This window comes from Chrysemys picta, chromosome 9, assembly GCF_011386835.1.
Source record: "Chrysemys picta bellii isolate R12L10 chromosome 9, ASM1138683v2, whole genome shotgun sequence".
NCBI lineage: Eukaryota > Metazoa > Chordata > Testudines > Emydidae > Chrysemys > Chrysemys picta.
The window spans coordinates 14,820,784-14,839,409 of record NC_088799.1 but is presented as its reverse complement, the minus strand read 5'-3'; the positions used below and the strand labels follow the sequence as shown (position 1 = coordinate 14,839,409).

Below are 18,626 nucleotides of genomic sequence, written 5' to 3'. Positions count from 1 at the left end.
ACTTTTGGGTCATTTGGCCAATGTAATATGTCATCTATTACAAGGATGTGTGTGAAAAACCAGTTCACCCTCCCCATAGACTTATTAAAATGTCAGTCTTGGTCTCCACAGAAAAGCTGAGACACATCCTTTAAATTTTTTTTAAATTGCTATAAATTGCTGTTTTAAAAAGTGTTTTTCATGTATGCAGTTTTATAAAACGAAGCACTACAGGCAAAAATAGTTTTTTAAAAAGTGCCTCAGCGTATACTGCAGGGTAAAACCATGGTTGTTGATCAATCACTATAAAAAGATCAGACTGTACTAACAGAAGAGGAATTAAATTTATGTAAAACCATTCTGTGAAACGTTTTGTAACCTCTGGTCTGCATGATGTCACCATGCAACCACCAGAACAAAATTTAAAGTGGGGAAAAGGTTAGGGAGCAGCTGAAATGTTATTTGGAAAACACAGTGTAATAAATACAGTGTACAAAGGTAGACTCCTCTTGTTTATTCGTGAACACCCAAATCCTAATTTGAAAGACTTTCCCTCTGCTTTCAATCTCTTCCACCCTACAGTCTTCCTGGAATATGATGGGGAAAGAGCTAGGATGCATCTGAAGAAGTGAGGTTTTTACCCACGAAAGCTTATGCCCAAATAAATCTGTTAGTCTTTAAGGTGCCACCAGACTCCTTGTTGTTTTTGCTAGGATGAAAGCACTCAATTTGTTTCTAGTCTTAGGAAATGCACAGAAGGCAACATGTAATAAACTGCATACAAACGGCTGCCATCATCTAGAGAGAAGGAAATACAGTGCATCTGAAATCCCCAAAGCCTTATGCTTCTGGATCTGAGAGTGGGATTAAGTAAAGCAGAGATCAACAGCCCCTTCTCGGTTATGGCATGCAGCAAATGTCTACGACATTGAGGTTAGCTGTCCTTCCTACCTGCCAGGAGTAGGGACTGACTACAAAATTACTTTCAGATTCTGCAATGGAGTCAGCCCATCACTTCCCACTGTCAAATGATTCAGGGGGTGGGGGTCCCAAGAAACTGAAAAGGGTTGATTTTGTGTTGAGCAATGGGAGCTGGCTCCCCAATGTCCCAAGGGCAGCCGCAGCCTAGTCAACAAGATAAGGACCGACCTCCTGCTTTTTAAATGGATTGACTCGTGGGGCATTTTCCTCCCAGCTGATGTACTATACAAAGTGTGTGAGCGAGAGAGACAGAGATCCGATTCTATTTCTAGATTCCCTGCCGAGAGTCCATCAGCCACCGCAACTACATTCAAGGGAGGGAAGGAGCTGGCACAAAGGGGTTTCTTTGGCATTTCTCATTCATTGAATGCAAAGGCAGCAAGGGAGGAAGAGGGAGCGCTTGATGCTGTAAATCAACCAATCAATTTATCCAAGAGGTGCAGAGCCGTCAGACAGCAGAATTTATAGCGTATTCGCATTGTACTTTAAAGAAATCAAGATCAGATACATTTGCAGAGCTAATTTCTGCCAACGCGCCCGGAGGCGCCTTGGCGGCAGCAGCTTCTGCAAAAGACTGAGGCGCCTCTCCTCTCTGAACACCAACCCTTGGATACAAATGACATTTCCTCAGCTGATTACAACGGAGAGAAATAAAAGGGGCGTGTGGGGGCGGCGAGGGAAGGCGAAGAGAGAATAAAATTGCATGGATCAAGCTTACCATTTGCTGGGTTGCCCTGAAAGTGGCATCCAGCAGCATGAGCTTCCAGGGATCCGACACTGTGCTGGGTAAGGGCAGGTACACGTAATAGGCTGTCAAGGCTACCAACGCAGTCAGCAAAACAAAGGCTGATTTCATGTTGGACCGGTGCCGCCTTTGCGGTGGACAAGCACAGGCACCGAAGCAAGTTTCACACCTCCTTACAAGTTTGCAGCAAGGTTGTAGCTCCCATTCAGGGGTTTCATAACCTTCGCAAGCCAATCAGAGGACGCGTAAGGAGGAAGTCTAGGCTTTTCCGTCCCCCTACAATCTGTGTCCTTGCAATTGTTTTCGTTTCATCATGTTTCGGGCCTTATCTGAGCACAGAGACATCTAGGGGACAGTGTGATGCGGTGCACCACTCGAATCGCAATCCTATAGCCACACAGCACATACCGCACAGCCGGTAGGTGCACCCGCACCAGGATCAGTCTGCATTTATGTAATCCAACTAGTGTGACCAGACAGCAAGTGTGAAAAATCGGGACAGGGGTGGTGGTGGTGGTGGGGGGGGGGGGTAATAGGAACCTATATAAGAAAAAGACCCAAAAATTGGGACTGTCCCTATAAAATCGGGACAGCTGGTCACCCTAAATCCAACCCGCAAATCATCAGTCTGCCCCCCAGCAAAGGGTTAATGGCAAAGTGCTGCAAAGGTTGCATCTGATAATACTCAAGTCTCCAGGACCTAACTGTACACGCAGCAGGAGCAGTACACTTTGTGCCTATGAACAGCCCCAATGGCTTCAATGGGACTGCCCAGATGGGCAAAGCACCCTGGAGGGGCTTGCAGGATTGGGAGCAATATTTTTACAAAATACACTGCAGTACATATGTAAAAAGTATGATTGCAGCTAATCAAAACAACACTACACTTAAGGACCATGAACAATGTATGTATTTTTCACCTCGCCCCACCTCCCCCACATTTAGAAGCTTAAAGTTGGGCAGTGACACATTGTCAGTTACAATAAGGTCTGCTACAGGCCAGGGACTCACTGACTGACAGTAGGGCAGGGAAGGTATCCATATACACCTCTACCCTGATATAACGCGACCCAATATAACACGAATTCTGATATAATGTGGTAAAGCAGCACTCCGGGGGGGAGGAGGGCAGCCGGTGGATCAAAGCAAGTTCGATATAACGCGGTTTCACCTGTAACGCGGTAAGATTTTTTGGCTCCCGAGGACAGCGTTATAGCGAGGTAGAGGTGTACTTGTATTTAATTTTACAGAGCCTGTAATACTAAAGCACCTATGTTGTGGCAGGAATGTAGGTGAAAGGAATGGAGAGATCAGAATCCACTGAGAGAAGCATGAGCAGCATTAGATCTGTCTTTGTCAACTACCACTGAGTCAGTAAATGAGAAATGAAGGATGTATGTTGGAATCCATTACTTTGGGTCTCAGTAAGGGGGGACTTTTATGAAGGGGTGGTTTTGACCTGATGAAGGTAGTAAATGACTATAAGAAAAAGAAGAGAAAAAAGCCTCAAGTGGAGATGATTTCTTAAAAAATGTGTGCTAGGGTTAAATTTGCACATACTGTAGTTTGGAATGGGCATGTTGAAAACCCAGGGAAGGAACTGTAGATTTGGGATGAAAATCTGTCCCCTTTGAAGTCAATGGCAAAACTTCCCTTGACTTCAATGGGGCCAGGAGTTTACCAAATGGCTACAGCACAAATTTTGCTTTCTACTTCAGCAGAATTTATCTCACATACAATAAAAAAAAAAAAACACCTTCCTAAACAAGTTTCTTCTTCCTCTTATCCTTTTCTTCCCTCATAAATTCAAAGTGGAGGCCACCTCATTGTGTCATGCCAAGTAACAGACATGACAATGTTCAGCATGGATCTGACTAACCTCCACATCACCAATGGTTACTCTATATTTGTGCTTGTTTATGGGACCATGTTAAACAAATTCAAATATTTTGTTAAATGGCTTGTTTCATATACACCCTGATTAAAATACACATAAAAGATGAGCACAGCCTTAATTTTAATATTTATTTTAAGATTAATTCATCAGATAAGAAAAGACATAGGAAACTAACACAATTTATGTAAAGCTCCTGAAAAGAGAAGCTTTCTAAAAGAAATGGACATGAGAAATTAGATTACTAGTTTATAAGAAATGAAAAGCTGACAGCTGATCCTGTTGTCATTGGAGTCAAAGATAAAAAAAATCCATTAATTCCAGTGGGAGCAGGAGAAAATCCCTGAACTTTGTGAGGAAATGGGGTTTCAAGGACCATGACAATATTTATAATTTTATATTACGTCACAAACGCAGAATGTGTTTTCTAGAACTGTTTCCACATACAGTTTACTGAGCAAGTTGTATGTTAAAGAGCTACTGTATTAGGAAATGAGTCAGGGATACAGCTGCACATTAATACTGCTTTGTTTAAAGAGAATCAGCAGTTCCATGGAGAATCTGTTTTTTTCCAGAAGTTCATAACTGGGTTTTAAAAAAATTGCTGTGGATTGAAAAACAAGCTGCAAGGTCTCAGTCTGTGAGGGATTTTTTTTACAAATTAGCAAATTTTCAGTCATTTCTAAAGTTGCACACATGCAAAATATATGGGACACATTCTCTACTGGTGCAAACTGGCACGCACAGCTCTACCGATTTCAATAGAGTAGCACCAATTTACAGGAGCAGAGAATTTTTCCTGCAATAAGAGTGAAAGCCAGCCTTTAAGCAACCACTCCAAGGTATTGCCAAGGTTTTTACAATTTTAAATTATCTTAAAGTAATAAGAATCATGTAATTCAGTCTCCATAAGGTACACGTATATATGCACAAAGGGCTGGACTCTGCAAACACACACATTAAGTTATGCATATGTGGAAGTGCAGAATCTGGGGCAAAGTTCATGAGCAAGAGATTCTGCACTTTGCATTTTTCCATTTGTTGCTTCTAGTTTTTATGCTGAAATGCCAAACAATGGCCATATCAGATACAATGGCCATATTATTCCCCTGAGATCCAAGCCCAGAACTGATCCTCTGTGATGGTATCTCCCAGTTAATTGGCAGAAATGGAGTCAGCTGTCTTTGTGGCAGGATTCCCCCATCCTCCAGACCCCATGGAGACCTTTCTGAGGATACAGGGTTCTGTGCTGAGGGACAAAGTGAAGTCTGGATGGCCAGGAAAAGAGAAGTGGGATGGGAGCAGGACTCTATCCCTGCAAAACATACCCAGAAACGATAATATACATTACAAGACTTGCTGTCTTTTCTGTGGAACACCCCAATAGATCCCAGGGGCAACTTCAGACAGGGAGAGACCCTGACAGCTCACAGCAACCAGAGACAATGAGGAGGCACGGGGCCTTGCTTGGATTGCTCAGACTGCTCACAAATCCCTGTGGGTTCCACCAGGCTTGGGAAGCCCCACAGCCTTTTCCAATGGAGGTGGGCAAACAAACTTTATGCCCTCAAGGAGACAATGTGGAGAGTTCTCTTAGCAATTTCATCTTCTGACATTCTCTTTCTGTGGGAGGAAATGATCTGGCCTAATAAACTGCACGTTTATGTTGCCAGTGTTGAGGGTAACAGGTAGGCAGAGCAAAGTTTCAGCTGCAAGTGACATTTTATTTGCTGAAAATCACATTGAAAAGTATTTGTATTTCAATGGGTTCATTAATATAGAAGTATTTAAGTTTTGGATTTCAAGTGTTTGTTAGTCTCTAAGGTGCCACAAGTACTCCTGTTCTTTTTGCGGATACAGACTAACACGGCTGCTACTCTGAAAAGTGTTTTAGAAACAATAAAATAATATAATTGTTGGTATCAAATCATTCTGATCTAATCTTTTATATGATTCCATTCAGTTTATCAAGCAAAATTCTTAGCCGCCTTTCTTAAATGATTACCTAAAGATGGGCCACTTTTTGTCAGTCCGATGAATGGTGGTTTAATTCAGGTTCCATGGTAGTTTATCAATACAGCCTTGCAGTTTTTGATATTGTAACACTTGTTTTTCAAATATAATATTTGGCTAATATACAGGTGCACTTCCTGCTTTTCACATGCATAGAATGGGAAAAATTCACCTCTGTGCTGAGAGCTTATGACCCGCTTATGCCTTTAAAATAGAGATTAAGTGGTGCCTAAGCCTTGCTCTAGCTTTAGGCACACGGGTGAATTTGATCCATTATGACTATAGCTCTGCTTTCTTTACAAATTGTCCGAGCATTCTGTGCAGCTGTTTTAAAGTTCTAAAGATTAGGCAGCAATTTTTAGACCAGGAGGTGGGTACAAGTCAAAGGTTCAAAATCAGGATTCCAGAAGGGGACATTAGCAGAGAACCCTGGACACTGGGAAAGTGTCTAAAGAGCCACTGGATGCCGCCCAGAGGAACTTTGCTGGATATGTGAAGTAACAAGGGACACAAATGTAACAGGAAGAGTTTGGCACCTTGCAGGATATTGTTGAAAGGAATTGGGAATCAATGAGGGTTTACCTGATTCGGAACTGCAGGATCAGGTCCCAAGATGGTTTTGAGAGTATAAACAGTAACAAGCACTGCAATGCTTTTAATTTTTGATGAACAGCAGGAAATCACCAGCACAAGTGTTGCAATTACTGTGTGAAATAAATGACTGATTATCGGGGTGGCTCTAGCTTTTTTGCCACCCCAAGCACGGCAGGCAGGCTGCCTTCGGCGGCATGCCTGCGGGAGGTCCCCGGTCCCGCGGATTCTTGGCGGCATGCCTATGGGAGGTCCGCTGGTCCCGCGGCTTCAGTGTACCCGTCGCTGAATTGCTGCCAAATCCGCGGGACCGGCGGACCTCCCGCAGGCATGCCGCCGAAGGCTGCCTGACTGCCACCCTCGCAGGGACCGGCAGGACACCCCCCATGGCTTGCTGTCCCAGGCACGCGCTTGGAGCGCTGGTGCCTGGAGCCGCCGCTGCTGATTATTTTGAGTGCCCAAACTGAGACCATCTATCTAAGTAATCCCTACTTACATGGGACATATGCCATTGCCCTTACTTGCATGAGCAATCCCTACTATCACAGTTTCCCCTTTCCTTTGGCCCTTAGGATCTGACCTAAAGCCCATTGAAGTCAAAGGAAAGACTCACACTGACTTCAGTGGGCTTTGGATCAAGTTCTTAGTCCTCAAGATACCTAGACTAGTAAGAATCCCTCATATAAAAAGGATGAATACTATCAAAATGTTTAATTTTGACATATAATAATTAGGTTAGAAGGGCATCAGTCAAATTCTTTTTAATTTGACAGTCAGAACTTACTAAATTGGGCCTTTCATAAGATGATGAGTACATACAAAAATATTCCTTTCCAGATCACAAAGCTTTAATATTAGAGACAACTTAAAATTAGAGGAAATTAAAAGCATTAGATTTGGTTAGTTTTATATCAGTTTTGATACACTTGAGTCAGCTGACTGTCACCTGAGCCATTCACATTAATTAACTCATCTTTCCTTCTTTTTTATTTAATTTGATTATTCAAAAGTTCGTCTTCATCAAAATCATAAAATACCTTTTAACATCCTTAAGGCAAAGCTTTTTAAATTTATTAATGTGTCAGTATTTTTGGTGCCCAAAGTAATTATTTATAATTCTTTTTATCATGCCCAAAGGTGGCGTAGGTAGTTTGCTGAACAATTAGACAAACATGATCTTAAAGAGACAGAATTTAATATGTGTCTAAGGTGCTAACAAAAAAGTAGGGAGGAAATGGGGTGAGAAGGGCGAGCTAGCAGTAAGATTGTGTGACTCCATTTAAGAATGTGCACAACTGCACCGTCAATGACACATTGCTTTTCTTGTTATTATTATTAAGGTGACATTTCTAGGGAGCATATTAGAAGTACCACCTCAGGAGAAATGAGGAAAGGTGGCTCCGGTTTGCCAGATCAGGAAGCTTAACTGAGAACTCACTGAGACTACAAATCCTAATGAACAGAAATTGTTTTCCTTCTAGCTGGGCTGAGCTAGATACATCTGGGAAAATACATATTTTACCATAAATCTTAATGGCTACAAAACACAGTCAGGTAAAAAGTATCACAGGGGCAACTGTGTTGTTGTTTTTGCGGATAAAGAGCGAGGAGTCCAGTGGCACCTTAAAGACTAACAGATTTATTTGGGCATAAGCTTTTGTGGGTAAAAACTCCACGTAGCGGCGGCCGGGAGCCCCATGGCATTTAAATCACCGCCAGAGCCCTGGGCCGCTGCTGTTACCCCAGGGCTCTGGCAGCAGGGCTCTGGGGGCGATTTAAAGGGCCCCGGGCTCTGGCCACCTCTACCGCAGCGGAACCCCGGACCCTTTAATCACCGCTGGAGCCCCCGGCCGCTGCCGCTACCCCAGGGGCTCCGGTGGTGATTTAAATGGCCCAGGGCTCTGCTGCGGTAGCCGGAGCCCCGGGCCCTTTAAATCACCGCCAGAGCCCCGGGCTGCCGCTGCTACCCCAGGGCTCCGGCAGCAGGGCTCTGGGGGCGATTTAAAGGGCCCTGGGCGCCGGCTGCTGCTTTAAATCGGTGGGTGGGGGAGCTGCCCCCTGCCGGCAGGGTTGGCTGTGTACCGGCTCTCGCTGGTACGCGGTACCCGCTCACTTTCACCTCTGACCCCGATGTAACTTCATGTCTTAACGGGGTTGCCATGACCTGGGGGGCTCGGCAGGGGCCGCAGCGCCACGGCTGCGTAGGGGGCAGCGGCGATGGGCCCATGGTAGAGCTGGGCACAGTGGCTGGTAGCTGCAGGGGCGGGGGCGATGGGCGGTGCCGGTGTGTTTTGGGGGGTAGCGGCGCCGGGCAGAGGTCCGGGTAGCAGGGAGGGGCTCCTAAGACGCCGGCCTCGAGAGCAGCCCTGTGCCGCTGCGGAGTCCCCCTTGCGGCCCTTCAGGCGCTAGGTCAGGCAACTGCAGCTACATCCGGGTCTCTCTTTCTCTCTCCATCTTGCCATTGGACTCATTTGAAAACCGCCAGCAGCCAATCAGAGCCTAGGTGAGCTCAGCCCCTGTGACCTATGTCTGGGCGAAAGGCATGCACACACCTAGGGATTAGGGAATCCCGCTCGGCCAATGGGAGATCGCTTTGCAACGAGCTGCACGGGCAAGGCCCAATGACAGAAGGCAGGACAACAAGCCCTTTTCAAAGAGCGAAGTGAGGGAGGGCGGGACCTCGTGATGCCAATCCCGCGAAGGGCTAATGGGAAACCGGCTTTCATAGGGACGCCTGCGCTGACGCTGCCTGGCAGCCAATGGGCGACTCGCTTAGAGCGGCGGCTCGCTTTTTGAATTGGGGTCGGCGGCGGACGCTCATGGTACCTGGGAGGGTGTGCCGGTTGCGGTTTTGACGGTGAGGAGCGGGCCGGGCCGGGCGAGAGGAGAAGGAAGGGGGCTGGGTGGGCTACGGCGCGGCGGGGCCGGGCGAGGGCTTAGCCGGAAACCAGCCGACCCCCGGGCCGCGCAGTGCGCAGCCTGCTCCCGCCGGCCCCTGTCTCCCAGCGGGCTCGACGCTAGCCCTGGCGAGCGGGTTTTTATCGCTCGTTACCGTCCTGTCAAGCGAATAACTCCCAGGGGCCGTAAAGGGACGAGATCGGCTTCGCCCCTCGGCCTGAGCGCAGCCCCGGCTGGGCCTGCACCTGCCGGGAGATCTCCCTGCCAGGCGGGTGGCGTTACACAGCCCCCCTGAACAATATCGCCTCTGCCCCCCCAGTGCTCCTTGAAAGCGCCCCGTGAGCGGGGAAACTGACCAGCGCCCTTGACAGTGCTGCCAAATACCCCACATCAGCAAAGGTGCTTCCCCCAAACAGCTTATGGGGTTCTTTTTAACAATAGTCATTGGTGGGGGGGCGGAATGTGTGTGTATATCTTCTGTATGTTGGCAACTTTATTTTTCTTGTCACCTTAGCTATACACTCCTGTTCTCTTTTGCCCAGTATTTCAGGGCTGTTTCAAAACACAGAATGAGACTTTTTATTTTTTTATATAAATGACTGCAAAAATTATACAGAAAAACGAGCTATTTAAAATGAGGATGCACAGTGTGTAGCTTTTATTAAGCGGACAAAGACCCTGCTACTTGCTTAGTAGTACATTTTTGAATGTTTACACTTGTATGCATGTTACTAGGGCAAGGACTCCATGTGACCATTAATGGCAGGTTGCCACACCCCCCCCCCCGCCCAATTGTTTTAAATACTGCTTTAATAGACTTTTTTGTTCTGCATTTCTAACTCAAGGGCGTCACATCCTCCTCTTTATTTGATACTTTGTTTAACTTGTGTAATTCTTGCCTACCATACTGTGGTATGTCTGGGGAACTTAATGTTTGTAAAATATTTAAGACCTTTGTGCAAGAATAGGGTCCTTCTGAACTGCTGGCTATTTACAAGAACTATAGTAAAGAGCAGAATTATCAGACACATAGGTAAAAGTGATTTGTTGGGGAAAAGTCAACAGGGCTTTTGTAAAGGGAAGTCAAGCCTCAGTCTATTTGTATTCTTTGTGGGTGTTCACAAGCATGTGGATAAGGGTGGTCCGTTCTTAAAGTGTATTTGGATTTTCAGAAAGCTTTTGACAGAGTCCTTCATCAAAGGTTTTAAGGAAACTAAGTAGCTATAGGTTAACAGGGAAGGTCCTCTCATGGATCAGTAACTGCCTAAAAGATAGGAAACAAAGGGTAGGAATAAATGGTCAGATTTCACAATGAAGAGTGGCAAACAGTGAGGTTTTCCAGGGATCTGTACTGGGATCTGTGCTATTCAATATATTTGCTAATGATCTGGAAAAGGGAATGAACAGTACATTGGTAAAGTTGCAGATAAGTAAATCCAAGGCTGAATCTGAAGAGTTGCAGCGGCATCTCTCAAAACTGGGTGACTGGACACCAAAATGGCAGATGACATTCAACACTGATACATTCAGAGTAATGCCTATTGGAAAAAATAATCCCAGTGACCCATATATATAATGGTGGGGTCTAAATTACCTGTTACCATTCAAGAAAGAGATCTTGGAGTCATTGTGGATAGTTCTCTGAAAACTTTTGCTCAGTGCACAGTAGCTGTCAAAAAGGCTAAGAGAATGTTGGGCACTATTAAGAAAGGGATAGAAAATGAGACAAATATTATAATGCCACTATATAAATCGATGTTGCTCCCACACCTTGAATACTGTGTCCTGTTTTGGTCACCCCATCTCAAAATTGATATAATGGAAGTGGAAAAGGTTCAGAGAAGGGCAACAAAGATGATCACAGGTATGGAATGGCTTCCATATGAGGAGAGATTAAAAGGGTTAGGGGCGTCAATCTTGGAAAAAGTAACCTAGGGTCCTGTGGCACCTTTAAGACTAACAGAAGTATTGGGAGCATAAGCTTTTGTGGGTAAGAACCTCACTTCTTCAGATGCAAGAATCTTGGAAAAGAGATGACTGGGGGTGGGGATATGATAGGGCTATAAAATTGTGACAGGTGGGGGAAAACCTGAATAGAGAAGTGTTATTTACTCTTTCCCACAATACAAAAACCAGGGGTCACCCAATAACATTAATAGGTAGCAGGTTTAATACAAAGAAAAGGAAATAATTTTTCAGACAATGCACAATTAACGTTTGGAACTCATTGCCATGGGATGTTGTGGTGACCAAAAGTATAACTGAGTTCAAAAAAGAACTAGATGAGCTATTGGAGGATAGGGCCATCAATAACTATTAACCAAGATGGTCAGAGATGCAACCTCATGCCCTAAACCTCTGACTGCCAGAAGCTGGGAGGGGAAGACCTGTTGATCACTCCAACTGTCCTGTTCTGTACTCGTCTCCCTGAAGCTCTGTTACTGGCTGCTATCAGAGATGGGATACTGGGCTAGATCCATTGGTCTGACCCAGTATGGCAATTCTTATGTGCAGACAAGCCTTTAGGGTAAAGAACATACAGTGCCAGAGCAGTGCATCTGCACTGTGTTTAGTGAAGACATTCCTACACTGATAAGAGAATTCTCCCATCAGTGTAGTTAATCCACCTCCCCGAGAGGTCACCGGTATGTTGGTGAGAGAAGCTCCCCCATTGACTTAGCGCTGTCTACATGTGGAGTTAGGTCGGTATAAGTGCATTGCTCAAGGGTGTGGCATTTTTCACTCCCTTGAGTGATGTAGTTATACAGACTATAGGTCTGTAGGGTAGACTAGACCTATGTCAGTATATAATGCAAGATCAACCTTGTTGTCTGTAAAATAATGTTGGTCTTTGTTAATTGATTAGGCATTGCATTCCCTGCCCATTCGCCAAATTCCTGGAATTTCTGTGTCCTCTCTCATGCAGTGTTTTAACTTGTGACTTTAAAGACTACTATTTTAAAAGGGCATTGTATTTTACAAGTTTTGTTTGTGTTGTAAGCAAAAATATGTATCCCTTTTGAGCACAGTGAATTGTAGGGTTATCCATGAGTAACACTTTGCAGATGTCTTTCCTTAAAATAATAAAAGCATAGTACATTTGGGAGCATAAGGAGGAGAGAAGATCTGCAAAAAGATACTTAGCACTTTCTCCTTGATTTTATATAGTACCCGTACCATGGTATCTGAAACTTTTTTTTTTCATACTGTTTCACGTTCCCTCATACCACTGTTCGAATACTTTAAGTTGCATGACGGATCACAGGAATTGCATATTTCCAAACCCACTTACAAAAACATGGTTCTTCCTAGTCAGGAGAATCCTGGCCAACTGAATTAATGCTTCAGGTAAGTGGACCTGGCTCTCTAGTCAATTCCTTAGTCTGGTGGGAGTGTGAAGGGACGTGAGACAGGGATAGCTCCTTTTCTGAAGTTCACAATTGTTCAAGCAGCTTCTCAGAAGATGGAGGAACATATTGTGCGGACAAAGAGTCAAAGGATCCCTTAGTGTGGGACAGTGAACTCTGTGAATGGGTACTAATGTTCAACAGTCTACTCTTACTGGTTCCACAGGATGAAAGTTTACTGTCTAGCACTGGGAAATTTATGTTGCTGCTTTGCCTGTTGGCATCCTGTAAATTCACTGATTCCACACCCCCATGTCAGATAACTGGAGAATTTTGTATTTAAATGCTGCACTGAGTTCTTTATTAGTACTTTTTTATAATACTTTATAATTCTGTATGTAGATAATGCACTTGGTGCCTCCATGATTCTTTCCGGTGATGGCAAGGAACCCTTTCTTTCTGTCTGTGATAAGGACTGCATCAGTGAAATTGCCCAGCAAGACAGGCCTGAGGAACTCCAATAGTAAGCTAGACAAATCTGGTCAACGCTTGTGGGAAATCTGAAGTCTAGTGGGTTGGCCTGTATACCACAATCTTCTTTCTTCAAACTTTCACCTTTGGAAAATGTATGCAAAGCCATCTCTTTTTAGTGTGAACGTCTCTGAAATTAAATGCAAATAACGTGGTTAATCCAGCTTCCTGAACCTCTTTCAGACCATGTTTAACAAAATTCCTATCTGGAGTAAGCAAGCAATTTCTTGAGATCCTGGATCAAAATAAATACTTAAAGCTGACTTTTTTTTCCCTTTTTTTTAAGGGAACACTGGGCTTTTTACTCCCATATCCCTAGCTATCAAAATGCCCTGTCTTCATATAGTTTTCTTCAAAAATAAACTATTGTGAATTACCTGTAGAAACTATTTCTGTGATAGTTGTTTGTGTAAACTCTCTGACTCTTAAAATAGTTCTAGGCTCAGAGGATACTACGCATGTAAGTGGGATTTGTTAGTAGTTTTAATATTTAGAAGTCTAAAACTAACTTATCTACCTTTCCACAGGACTTTTTATGGACTTTTTTTAATATATACTGTTCAGGTTAAACTTATTTTGGGTACTTATTTTGCAGCTGCTGAAGAGAGAAACACTGACTTGATCATGACTGACAGCAGTATGCTAGTGACTGACACCGGAAGGAGTCTTTTGGGAGATTCTTCGGTTCTTGATTCAAAAATGATAGAAACTTCCAAGGAGAATATATTTATTGGATTGGCTTCAGATGTTGAAGGTAACAGGAAAAGCCTTTTTCAATACTGTCACATTTGTTTGAATATTGTTTCTTGGAAGATATATTTATTTTGTTTTTATTTTTAAATGGGAAGGTGTCAATAGCCTGAAGTCCTTTGTACAGCCACAAAGTGGGTACTGAACCAACAGTAGTGTTTCTGCCTTCTCCATAGCTGTTAGAAAGGAACAGAACTGTACAGGTGAAAGTAGTTGATTCTTCATGCTTGCTCATTGCACAAAGTACCAAGAATCAATCCAGTCATAGTGGTGGTTTTATGATGTGGACACTTTTTTACTAAGAATAGGCATTGATCACCAACTTGCTTCATAGGCCTGTGAAGAACCATGAGATGGGTGGCTTTTTGGTCTCTACTGATGTCTATAGATTTGAACTAGTAATCTACATCTGGAAAGATCTACATTGATTACTAATCTCCTGAATCATACAAACCAGTCTTACCCCCTGTCTTCCCCCCTCAGCCCCCTGTCATAGGTTTCACCCCCACTCTGAACTTTAGAGTACAGATATGGGGACCTGCATGTGAACCCCTAAGCTCAATTACCAACTTAGATCTGGTCTTGCTGCCACCACTCTCAAGTTCTAACTCCTTTCCCTGGGTAGCCTTGAGAGACTTCTTCACCAATTTCCTGGTGAACACTGATCCAAGGGTTTGGATCTTAACACAAGGAGAATTTAACCATCCCTCCTCCTTTCCCCCACCAATTCCTGGTGAGTCCAGATCCAATCCCCTTGGATCTTAAAACAAGGAAAAATCAATCAGGTTCTTAAAAAGAAAGGTGAAAGACTAGCATACCAGCTACTCTCACAGACAACAGATTCAAAACACAGAGGATATTCCCCTGGGTAAAACTTAGTTACATAAAAGAATACCCAATTTGATTATTCACCTAATGCCAAGACAAGTTACAAAAAGAAAATAAACGAAATCTATTTATTCCTTTTCTAATACTCACTACTCTGATAAGAGCGGATTCCTTGATCTTTTCCACTCCGGCCAAAACTGAAGCTGACCCAGACAAAGGGAACTTCCCTCCTTCCTTTTGAAACATTTTGTCCCCCCATTAGTTCCTCTGGTCAGGTGTCAGCTAGGCTAGGTGAACTTCTTAACCCTTAACTATCTGTTTATGACACCACCACCCCCAAGAGACTTTTTAGAAATTAAAGTATATTCTATTTCCCACAAAATAATGTAGTTTTCCTCTGTATTTGATTTTATCCTCTTTCTCTTGGTATTTCCAGCATGGATGTCTCTACCTGAATACTTCATTCACCCCAAACCTCTAATTTAGAGGATATCTGTAAAATTAAAAGCAGGGTAATTCTTCATTTTGGAAGCTAATGAGGCTCTTGCAATTCAGTCAAGATTGTTAGTGACTTGTGGTGATTGTCACTTGCAGTGGCTCTAAATGTACAGTATCCGTATTAATACCTCTTTTGATCTAGGTTCAAAGTAAATATTCCATCCCAGTCTCCCTTCCTTGTTTCGCATGACAAAATAACAGTTGATGGTTTCCATTCAATAGGCCATGACATAGACATCAATGTTTGTGAAGAACACTAGCAGAGCTTTTTGGAAAAGCTTGGAGAACATGTATCCACAAAATGCCTGGTTAAATTCATGCCACTACTTTAACTTTTTGTGAATTCATCAAACTATAGTAAAAATTCTTACTACGGAGGCTGTTGACCTAAACTAGACAGTATAGGTGTGTGTTTAAAAAAAAAAAAACCAAAAAACAATCCTTTTGTTAATTAGTCGAAGGAATGATGTATTTTTTTCCTTTGACTACAGGCCTGTCTGTTCAGTACCCATCTATTGCTAAAAAGTGTCAATCATAGAACCATAGAAATGTAGGACTAGAAAGGAGCTCAGTAGGTCATCTCATCCAGTCCCCTGCATTGAGACAGGACTAAGTATTATCTAGACTAGACCATCCCTGACAGGTGTTTGTCAATGGTCACCTTTGATGGGGAAAGGTTAAGTAAACTAGTGTTGCACATGCTATTAATTGTTCACAGGTGTGCATTTGTATGTCCGAAATTCATTGGGTTATTTCTGTGGCCTGGCTGCAACTTTGTCTAGAGACAAGAAGTAATAGGTTTAATCTGTAGCAAAGCAGATTTAGATAGGATTTTTATTTTTTGGTGTGTGGTAATATCTAAACTGTAGGGATGATAGTTAAGCACTAGAATAGGCGTCCAGGAGAGGTTGTGGAATCCCTGTCATTGGAGGGTTTTAAGAACAGGTTAGACAAACACTTGTCAGTGATGGTCTAGGTTTACTTAATCCTGCCTCAGCATGTGGGGCTGAACTAGATGACCTCTTGAGGTCCCTTCCAAACCTACATTTCTGTGACTGATGCACTGTGTAATCCATCAGCTGCAAGCTTGGCTTAAAGAAGCTTGTTGTGGCAGCATCCAGTCTTCAGAGTTGAAGTATTCTTTGTAAATAATACTTTTTTGAGAGAGGACTATGGATCTTGGCAAGATACCAGTGTAATTAGCATGTTTCTCTACGTTATGGCTTTGTTTAACATTAAGATTAGATTTTTCTATTGGATATGAATATTGCAACTTTTTCCCCTCCTGAACAGAGGAAATGCCTCAGATTGAAACCAGAGTGGTTTTAGTTCAGGAAGCTGGGAAACGCGAGGAACTCTTGAAAGCCTTGGAGGTATGTGGCTTGAACATAAAGCAGTCATCATAATGATATTGTTTTGACAAACTTCATGTAAGTAATGTAATCTCATACCAAAGTTCTCCTCTTCCACAGACCATTAAGATAATGGAAGTCCCAGTTATAAAGATAAAGGAAACTAGTCCTGGTAAATCAGAAGAAAAACTAATAAAAAGTATAATTCATATGGTATGTCAGGCATCTATGCGTATATGATTGCATGCAGCATGTTGCACTTCACTGGGACTGGAGTGCACAAACACTTAACCTTCATGATTTCTGATATTCGGGTGTGATGAAGGCACAATAAACAATGTTTCCTATGGTGTAGTTTGAAGCTAGTTGAGTAGAAACTTGTATTAAATTTGAAACCATGCAATTTGCTTAAATGTCTGTTCTGAATCCCTGAACTAACCTATTTGGTGTACTTAATGTGTTCCATACTTGCATATGGAACTCTCAGAGGATATATGTAATGCCAAATGCACACTTCTGTGCCATGTGCCAAATGCACAACTTAGACTTTTTTGTAAGTTTCTGCTATGAACTAGCTTCATAATCAGTTAAATGGCTTTCCTGATTCAACAGTGAAAGAGCTGCAATTTAAGATTGGTGCATGAACAGTTCTGTAAGGATTAAGTTGTTTTCTTAATGTGAAGGATTCTAGAAAATGGAGTTTGGACCTAAGGCCTCCAGATTCAGAGTAGTCTGTAATTAAACCTTCTGAAATATAAAGTCTAATTTCATGCAGCATGAAACATTTCTTTATGGAATCTCTCGGTCTGCAGTTACAACTTTAAATTGCTATTTTTATTGACAAATGCATTAGTCCGAAATACATAACTAAATTCAGATGCCCTGAAGGAAAAGATTAGTTTTCTGTTGTACAAGAACAATTGTATCCAATTGAGTTAATGTAACAAAATTATTTGGTCTTGTACTCTTCTTGTATTGTCAATGTGACCCCCAAAGACTGAGGAAATACCCTAAAGAGAGGTAAAACAATATTAAAACAAATACTTTGAACTCTTAAACAATTCCTTAAATTCGGAATCAGAAATCATTTTAGAAACCTAGATCATCACTAGTTCAGTGCTAGAAATACAAAAATCACCTCTTTGTAGATCTTTAAACAGGATATGTAACTTTTTGGAACACTGGTGAAAGCTGTAAAGTTGTCTTTGATACTAAATTTCTTAACACTTCAAGATAAAAATCATCTAAGAATGACATTCATTTACTACGTATGTAGCATGAATTGACACTTAAATTTTTTCCACACAATATTAAAATAAAGGAAATTAAAGTGCCCTATATAAAGATGGAATCAGTGGAAGAGTTTGGGGATTCTGAGTCTCCAGAATTTGAGACAGTCTTCGTTGTAGCAGACTTTCAAGATTCCATCTTGGAGAACTTGTGCAAGTTTGACTGTCGTGTTCTTGGACCTCCAATAGTACTTCATTGTGCTCAAAAAGGAGAGGTAAGTATTCAGGTGAAAGCAAATGACCTATTCTTTTACTTTTATTTTTAGATGGACATTTACATGTGTTGTCAATAATACTAACACGAGGAGTGTGACTACATTCTTCCTGTGGTAGACATTTCATTTAAATTGCAATATAGCTCTCTTTATCATTTACATAGATGAAGATCTTGTATTGCAGGGGTTCTCAAACTGGGGGCCGGGACTCCACCCCAAACCCCACATCACCTCCAGCATTTATAATGGTGTTAAATATACAAAAATGTGTTTTTAATTTACAAGGGGGCGGGGGGGTCACACTCAGGGGCTTGCTACGTGAAAGGGGTCACCAGTACGGAAGTTTGAGAACCACTGTTGTATTGTGATGACACAGCTATTCTGAATCTCTAAATTCTTCTGAACTGGAGGAATTGCTGAAAGCTGTATCAGTCTCTCTCAGTACAGAATTCTGGTCATTCACATGTCAGTGTTTCACCACACACTTAAATGGCCTTTTTTTTTTTTTATTTTTATTTTTTTTTTTTTTAAGTAAGCACCTCTGGCTCTAACTTGACTTGGGATTTGTTGTTGCTCAGCACTTCTGCAGTGTGAGTGGCCTACAACTGCCAAGCCAATGTGCAGAAGTAGCTCAAGCCTGTCAGTTATGTTCACAAATTACTTCTCTTCCCCACTGCATGGGATACACTTTCCAGCATTTCTCTGGGAAGATATT

At 42.6% G+C, this 18,626-nt stretch overlaps 2 protein-coding genes across 11 annotated transcripts in view; one reads left to right on the top strand and one right to left on the bottom strand.

Annotated features, from left to right (window-relative positions):
* NCEH1 (neutral cholesterol ester hydrolase 1) overlaps positions 1-2,020 on the bottom strand; it is a 29,366-nt gene extending 27,346 nt beyond the window's left edge. For all 4 annotated transcript variants that reach the window (XR_010590575.1, XR_010590576.1, XR_010590574.1 and 1 more), the window contains exon 1: positions 1,679-2,020. Coding sequence is in view for 1 of the 4 variants with exons in the window: in XM_065557750.1 (XP_065413822.1) it covers positions 1,679-1,816 (138 nt within the window). In the remaining 3 variants the exon portion in view is untranslated. The remainder of the gene's footprint in view (positions 1-1,678) is intronic.
* A 6,899-nt stretch (positions 2,021-8,919) lies between these two features.
* The window catches only part of ECT2 (epithelial cell transforming 2), a 50,284-nt gene continuing 40,577 nt past the window's right edge, over positions 8,920-18,626 (top strand). For 2 of the 7 annotated variants that reach the window (XM_008174585.4, XM_024111063.3), the window contains exons 1-6: positions 8,920-9,060; positions 12,851-12,971; positions 13,575-13,733; positions 16,349-16,428; positions 16,528-16,620; positions 17,729-17,911. In XM_008174585.4, coding sequence (XP_008172807.2) covers positions 12,887-12,971; positions 13,575-13,733; positions 16,349-16,428; positions 16,528-16,620; positions 17,729-17,911 — 600 coding nt within the window. In that variant the 5' untranslated portion in view covers positions 8,920-9,060; positions 12,851-12,886. Of the gene's footprint in view, positions 9,061-12,850; positions 13,075-13,574; positions 13,734-16,348; positions 16,429-16,527; positions 16,621-17,728; positions 17,912-18,626 lie in introns of all 7 variants that reach the window. The other 5 variants (XM_024111066.3, XM_024111064.3, XM_024111065.3 and 2 more) reach the window with 4 other exon arrangements.